This window comes from Benincasa hispida, chromosome 10 (assembly GCF_009727055.1).
Source record: "Benincasa hispida cultivar B227 chromosome 10, ASM972705v1, whole genome shotgun sequence".
Taxonomy (NCBI): Eukaryota; Viridiplantae; Streptophyta; class Magnoliopsida; order Cucurbitales; family Cucurbitaceae; genus Benincasa; species Benincasa hispida.
The window spans coordinates 42,526,087-42,534,150 of NC_052358.1; the positions used below are offsets into that span (position 1 = coordinate 42,526,087).

At 30.3% G+C, this 8,064-nt stretch overlaps 1 protein-coding gene across 1 annotated transcript; it reads right to left on the reverse strand.

The window, feature by feature from the left end:
• Positions 1–281: 281 nt before the first annotated feature.
• On the reverse strand, positions 282–6,187 carry LOC120087866 (probable polygalacturonase). Its single transcript, XM_039044831.1, has 5 exons — positions 5,618–6,187; positions 3,821–3,941; positions 1,546–1,720; positions 1,391–1,461; positions 282–1,299 (listed from the first exon to the last, which is right to left on the reverse strand). The coding sequence occupies exons 1-5, from the start codon at positions 6,038–6,040 to the stop codon at positions 671–673; spliced, it is 1,419 nt and encodes a 472-aa protein (XP_038900759.1). The 5' UTR covers positions 6,041–6,187; the 3' UTR covers positions 282–670.
• Between the last annotated feature and the right edge of the window lie 1,877 nt (positions 6,188–8,064).

Below are 8,064 nucleotides of genomic sequence, written 5' to 3' on the forward strand. Positions count from 1 at the left end.
TATAAACTATTTTTTACAATATCAAAAATTAAGATTTAAAAATTTAAAATAATAATAAAAAAAATAATTAAAGGCCAACTCAACTTTCAACTAGCACAATTTATAATATCAACTTTAAAATCAAAAGTTCGATACCCAACATACCCCCCACATGTTGTAAAAAAACAAATAAAGAACAAAAAAATAAGCAATAAGTTTGTCCTTGAATCAAATGGAAAAAAATGAGAAACGTGAAACACCAAACGTGCAAAAAGAAAAATTGATACATTAGCAAATGCGACCTAACTTTTTTTATTTCCAAAAAAATAAAAAAATAAAAAAAAGTATCAAATGTTAAAATAATACAAATATCCCTCACTTTGTACAACAAATCCTATTGTAGGGTCAATTAGTAAGATGTTATGGTGTTTCGATAATTAGTTTCATTGGAATACAAGAAACCAAGAAGACAACAAAAAATCTTGTAGGTGATTTGTTAATAAGACCCTTTTTCACTATTAAAAATTTACACAGGTCAACCATCAGTAAAGCTCATGTCTGTCTAAGCAATGCTTGATTGAGGAATCGCCGCATCATAACTCGAATTTTGAAAACAGAACTACTTTGAGTACGTCTTTGTATAATGTCATACTGAATAGTTAGTGAAAAATGTGCCCACAGACATTTAAAATTACGAGCACAACGACGAAAATGTGGTGTTTTGCAACTGGAGACATGGCATAGGAAAGACTGAAGTGCTAAAACCCGAGATGAAAGCACAATGCCATTTTGCGGAGGGTGCGAGACCGAGAATGGTGACATTTTTCATACATACACCGTCATATGATGTTCCCTTGATCCCATCAAGAACTGGAGCCTTTGTCGAATTTAAGCTTATGAGATTGGTAATGAAAATACCCTTCACTTTAGGAACTGCCTTTGGATCCCATTGTTCATCGGGATGATCATTTGAACCCTTGCTAAATCTTATAGCCATTTTCACTCTGTTCATTACAAAGTTAGTTATACTAACATTTGCAATGTATCCTCCTCTACCTTGATCAGATTTTATCCGAATGCCAGCTGCCGAATCCCAAATGTTTAAATCCTCGATCGTAATGTTCGATATTCCACCTGACATCTCGCTTCCTATTCCGACACCAGAACAGGTTGGAGTGGTGCCAGAAACTCGCCTTATGATGATGTTCGAGCTCGGACGTGCAAGGTTCATTCCATATTGATCCCATCCACTCTTCACCGCTACTAGATCATCTCCGCTTTCGATATAACAGTCTTCGATACAAACATTGATACTAGAATCTACACCATAATGGAGATTTGGGAATTTAGAAAACTTCATCATTGTTTTTCATTTATTTCTCATACCTCCTCCAAGAAAGACGCAAAATACCTGGATCAATACCGTCTGTGTTCGGGGCATTGAGCGGAGCCAAGATCGTCATGTCTTTGATAACAACATTGCTGAAATCATAAAAGGAAACAAAGAAAAGTTCAAAAATCAAACAAAAGTATATAGAATTACAAAGAGTCGATTGAGAATGAAACCTGCAATAGACCGGATGAATTGTCCAAAAGGGAGAATTTTTTAAGGTGAGATTGGAGATGAGAATATTGTGAGAGTCGATGAGCTCTACAAGATGACCTCTTGTGTGATTTAATGTTCTATTCCACCAAAGCTCCCACCACATCTTGCCTTGCCCATCAATGGTTCCATTCTCTCCTGAAAAACAACACAAACTAATTAGATTTTCATGATTCAAAATATTCTCGAACCCGGGCACGATCAAAGGTAAATGAGAAGAAGAGATTTACACCATTTCCAGTTTCAATAAACAAAGCTAATGTAGATCAAACGTTATGATCCCATTAAACATTTCACCATTCAATGAATGGTAGGTAAAAACTTCTTATGCTTAATCTTTATGGACCGACTCTACTGGTGTTAAAGTTCAATAATATGTGAGGGTGAGAGTTCAAACATCTAACATTTTTCAGTAAAAATTATATATATATTAACTAGTTGAGCTACGCCGATCAAATTGGTGGCCTACTAGCACTTGGGTGTGGTCAAAACACAAGAAATTCAAAGCAAGAATATGTAGATTGAGTAGTCTTAGAATGTGCATCTTATGCTTTAAATTTATTTTTTTAAAAAACGAAAGAAATTTTATTAATGAAAAGAGGAAAATACAAAAACATTTATATCAGCCTCAAATAAGGATGTAAGCTATAAGGGAAAAGAGCTTATCCAAAATACAGGAGAAGATGAATCAGCAAGGAAGGAAGCGTAAGAGTGAACCACATCGTTACAAGATCTTGAAATATAATTGAGGAAAATGAGAGATGCTAAAGATATGCTTGTATTTTATTACACCATACCCCAATTTCATTTCTGTGTGATGAAGAATCATTGAGATCCCTAACAGCATTAAGAGAATCAGATTCAATAAGAAGATGGTGAAGATTTAAATTGGTTGCTAGATCTAAACCATGATGGATGGCCATTAATTCCACATGAAGAGAATTTTGAAGATCAGAAAACTCACAAGAAGCAACTACAGTGGCACCGAAGCTGTCTCTAATCGTGGCCCCAAATTGTGATGAAGAATCTTTGGTAGATCAAGCTCTATCAACATTAAGTTTAAAGCAGCCGATTGGAGAAGGAAGCCAAAAAGGAGTCGTGCCGAAAAAGAGGAACGCGAGAACGGTATAGCAGAGACTCACATAAACCTTTCTTTTGAAATTCTTCAAAATAAGATAAAATCCAGGTAATCTTCATAGAGACATCTGGGATAGGCTTGTCGTGTAAAATAGCATTCCTATCGAATAGCCTAGCAAACAATACAAGCAAGAGATAATTTTGAGGTGCTAAGATTCAAACGCTATAAACACCACAAATCGAGCATTGAGCCATTCCAATTTTCCATTCCAGCATTGAAGAAGCTGAAGTAAAATATTGTTCCAAATTTCTTTAGCTCAATTGCAAAGGAGGAGAGCTTATACATATGATTCCTTTTTGTTTTTGAAACAGGGACAAAATGGAGGACCGTCAATTCCTTTGCTAAGAAGAGGATATCTAGTAGGTATGCAATTCTTCAATACTTTCCACATAAAGAATTTAATTTTGTTGTAGTTCTGAAGCTTCCATAAATGTTTCCAAATTGAGATTAAGTGATGAGGATTAGAGGAAGAAGAGGAGAAGCAAGGCGATAATCATTCTTTACAATTATATTTATCATCTGAAGAATAGTGTCAAACCCAAATATCTTCATTAGGAGTCTTTCCTAAGGAAATAGATTTCACGGCTTTCTAATCAAACTCAAATATTTTATGCTTTATATTCAAATACCTAACTTTTCTAGCCTCATGTGACCACTCAACCTAAAATCCTACCATCTTCTTGACGACCTAAATATACTCAAGATCAAGTGTCCTTATAAAACTTCCTTTATTGAAAATTTCACTTTTCTAAAGTAGAGTGACTTTGCTTCCACGATCTATTAAGATTCAACTCTTCACCGTTCTAATTCATCCCTCCCCACACATAAAAACACATATAGCAAATAAGCATATTCTTGAGAAACAGAAATAATATTCTTAGCCCTAAATCTTTTTTTTTTTTTTAATATTATCCTGGTTCCTAATAGCTTAGTCATGCCCAGAGTTTGATTCCATTACATTACAAAAACCAAGAATTCTCATGAATATAAAACCCTAGCAATGAAGATGAGCCAAAAACAAAAATAAAATAAAATAAAATAAGCAGGCAAATAAATAAAGAAATAAATAAAGAAGAAGAAAAAGAAAAGTGGGAGTGTACCTGTAATGACAACATTGGAAAGAGCATTGCCATGAATAAGGCTGATGTGTCTTCCTCCCAACCTCTCTCTTCCTCTTCCATATGAAGGTAGTGGCTCTATAATGGGCCACTCTTCTGGATCCTATTTTTTAATTTCAAAACAAATATTTTTAAACCACACACTAAGCCTTTGACACTAAACATACCACTATCATTAGTAAAGCAAACAACCATAATTCACCCTTATCAAATAAAAAATATTTAGTCCATTTAGATCTCATCATAATTTGATATATGGTAAATTTTTTTTATTTAAGAGTGGGATGCATCAAGATAGATGTTATTCAGACTGCACTCAAAAAAAAATTTATTTGATAATTTATTTGATTGGTTAAACTAAAGTTTGTTCAAATTCAAATAATACCCACTAAACAAAAAAAGTCAACTAATTATCATAAAAGCTTTGTTTACAGTTACACACCTTGGGGGATGGAATCACAACTTTTATTTTATTTTATTTTATTTTCCCTAAGGAGTTTGTAAATGGGAAATCCCAAACACTAATATAAATTTGAAATTAAAAATGATTAACCATGTCCATCATTTGAAACAAAGCTTCAAAAGCACTAATGAATGCATTAAATGATAATTTATAGTGCCAATAAATCATTAGCATACAACTCTTTTTTCTCTCATAATTTTACTGCTTTATTATTATTATCATCATCATTTACTTTTCGGTTCTTTACAAATTTACTTCTTCAACAAGTATTAAATAATATATCTAATATGTCCTAAAACTTTTAAAAAAAAATTGACGTGGTCGGATTTAATGTTTAATAACATACTAAAGTATCAGAAAAAAAATGATACATCTAAATTCTTCAATTTTGTGTCGGATAGATCCTTGAAATTTATAAAATATTGAATAGGTCAAATACTAATTAGAAATAAAATTGAGTATTTAGAGATCTATTTAATACAAAATCAAAAGTTTAGAATCTATTAAACGCTTTGTGGACTTTGAAAAATCAAATAGACACAAATTTCAAACTTGAAGAAGTTATCTAGCATTTTTCTTAGGTTTAGAGACCAAATAAGTATGCAAGTTTAAAAATTAACTTCATAATTTATTTTATTTTATCTATATATAAGTTAAAATGAAATTTTAGTCCTCGTACTTTCAATAAATCTTAAATTTAATTTCTATTGTTAAAGTTTATTGTTGAATTTTTTTTTTAAAAAAAGATCTCTTTATTATCTAGTAGTATTTTAACTATAAATTATGGAAATATGTTCACATGTCAAATAAAGTTATAATTATTATTTAATTGAAATTAACTTTAAAGAACAAAATTTAGGATTAATTGAAAATTTGAGAGAGAAATTTTAACATTTATGAGAGTATATGAAGTAAAATAGATTAAAGTCAAGGAATAAGGACTAGGAAGGCATTGTTGAGGGTGGGCCCCATTAGGCATGTTTATTGGTTTAAAAATACAATTAACAACATAGATGACACCACCAGAGTCATCACTCTGATTTTTCCTTTTCTGCTTAGTTATTAAAAAACCAATTTTGGCATTTTCTTCATCCTCAGAATCACAAAAAAATTGTCCTTTTTAAAAACTCATTAAAAACAAAATAATACTAACAGTAAAAGAAAAAAAACACCACACGAAGACTTACTTCACATGAATATTTACAACAAAACACTTCAAGAAATAAAACAAATTACAAAAGACAAGCTTAAAATTACCATATGTAATTTAAGTTAAGGGTAAATAATAATAATAATAATAATAATAAAAGGCTGACCTGGGATGCCAAAATAAGAGCGCCACGTTGGAGAAAGAGCGTAAAATTACTGGTGAGATTAAAGCTGCCCGTGACCCAACTGCCCTTAGGAACCGTCAGTTTAGACCCGCCTTTCTCGCCGAACCGCCGCATGTACTCAATCGCCTTCCGAAACGCTTCCGTGTTCGAAGTTTTCCCGTCCCCTACTCCTCCGAAATCGGTTATCGACATCACCACCGCCGCCGTATCCGCCGCCGCATCTCGCCGGAAGAAAGCGGAGCAAGTCGGCTGTTGGAAATCGGAGGGAAGCCAGATGGTCGGGAAAGGGGTTCTGGTGGCGATTTGGAAGGTGAGAATAGCGAGGAAGATGAAGAGGAGGAGAAGGGAGGAGCAGGAAGGGTTGATCGGAGGGCCGAAACTGAATTTTGATTTCTCACCGTCCATTAATCAAAATCAAAATTGAGAAGAGAAAAAAGAAGGCGATTGGGGAATATGGAATGAGTTTTTTGTTTCGGTAATATGGACATGAATTGAATGTCGGAGGAGAAGAAGGCTACAGGCCTACACAACTAGAGCGGTGGACATTGCGTTTCCCTTTTTCTTTTGCCTTTTTCCTTCTTTTTATTTTTATTAAAATATAATTTTGGAGAATTTTTAAATATTAAAAAATATATTTTTATACAAATAGCAAAATTCAATTATAGTTGTAATAAACATTATTATCAATTCTATTAACGTTTATCTGTAATAGAAACTGATACTGATAAGTTAAAAAATATATATTATTGATAGATGTTGATAAAAGAATATTCATTAATAATAGAAAATGATAGAAGACTATAGTTGATAATAGAAACTCATACAAATCTATCATTAATTAATTTTGTTACTATGATTTATAAATAGTTGGATATTTTTCTTATCCGCACAAACTTTTCTATAATTTTTCTCATTTACTTTCGATGAATGTTTAGTTTAATCATGTCAATGCAATAAATATATATTAATACTCGAATATATTTTTTAAATCTATAGTAAAAATGCCAATAAATCTATAGGAAATTGTAATTAGTAATTTAAAAGTAAATACAATAAAAATTGAACAAATATGGAAAGTGTATGGACTAAAAGGTATTTTAACCTTTTATTTTGATTGTTTCCTTATTGGATACGTAGGAGATGCTTTTATTTTGAAGTTTGAACCCTAATGGACTAAATTTAATTCCAAATACCATAACTACTCTTACTTCAAACACCTTATTATTATTATTATTTTCAAGAACAAAACACTTAATTTCTTTGCAAGATACAAGGGATTTTTTTTTTCCTTAATTCTATTTTGAGTTGCTTTTGAATATCTAAATTTAGTCAGCATACTTTGAAGTTTTAATAAATTTTAGTTAAAATATTAATTTATATCCTTTACTTTTAGATTGTATCAATTAAAATTAAGTTCTCATAATATATAATTTAAATTGATTCATTTGTGAAAATTTAAAAGTTCAATTGATACAAATCATGTTTCACGTGAAGTCAGAAAAATATAAAACGATACATTTATAAAAATTCATAATTTTAAATTAATATAATTATTAATTTCAGGATTTTAGCTAATACAACCTTCCATTTTCAATTTTCAATATTTTATTTTTTGAAAATAGCTATGGTCAAGTTGAATCATAATAATTATAATATTTTTTGGGTTTTAACTTATTTCTTCTTTATATAGTTGAATCAATACGTCTTCAAATCTTTATTTGAAAAATATATATATATAAATCCCTTTTATTAGATGATTATTATACTTCTCAAAAATTGAAATCTGGATCATGGAGGAACATATTATCATTTTTGTTCAATATAAGCTACGAAAGTATTTTCAAATTTTCATGCCTAATGTGCTTTAAAAAAAATCATACTTGTTCTTTTTTTATTATTATCTTGTTGGGACAGAATATTAGTAATGTAAGTTTATGCTTTAATTTATTTATTGATAAGGTTAGTTTATGCTTTATTTACATTGTTTTCTAAAATTGAAATCAATGTTTTGTCTCTTAATTTGTAGCTCTAGTATTTAAATAAAATTTAAAATAAAACATAAAATTTGTCTATCTGAAAATAAAATATAGGGGAATTGGAGCGTATGACAATTCATGTAGTTAACGTAACATATTCTATTATTAATTTAGATTTTGTTTAACCACTTTTCGAATTGATCCCATTTTAATTAAATATCCAGATTTTTCTACCAAATTTTATATTTTAAATTTTTCTAAATTATCAAATTTCATTTTATCTAATCAAATTTCCAATTTATTCTAATCTTTAAATTGTTTTTCATAATTTTATACATATTCTTAATCAATTAGTTGGATATTTCTCATAGACTTAAAGGTTTAGATTGTTTTATATTATTTTAACGATTTGAAAAAAAAAATATCCATCACTATCGTACCCATCACTTTTGT

What these genes read in the sequence shown, in the direction of transcription:
- LOC120087866 (XM_039044831.1), bottom strand. Translation starts at nt 6,040, where the DNA reads ATGGACGGTGAGAAATCAAAATTCAGTTTCGGCCCTCCGATCAACCCT. An exon ending in CTCTTATTTTGGCATCCCAG is followed by an intron (nt 3,942 to 5,617) that starts GTCAGCCTTTTA and finishes ATTAAAAAATAG; the next exon opens with GATCCAGAAGAGTGGCCCAT. An exon ending in TTCCAATGTTGTCATTACAG is followed by an intron (nt 1,721 to 3,820) that starts GTACACTCCCAC and finishes GTTGTTTTTCAG; the next exon opens with GAGAGAATGGAACCATTGAT.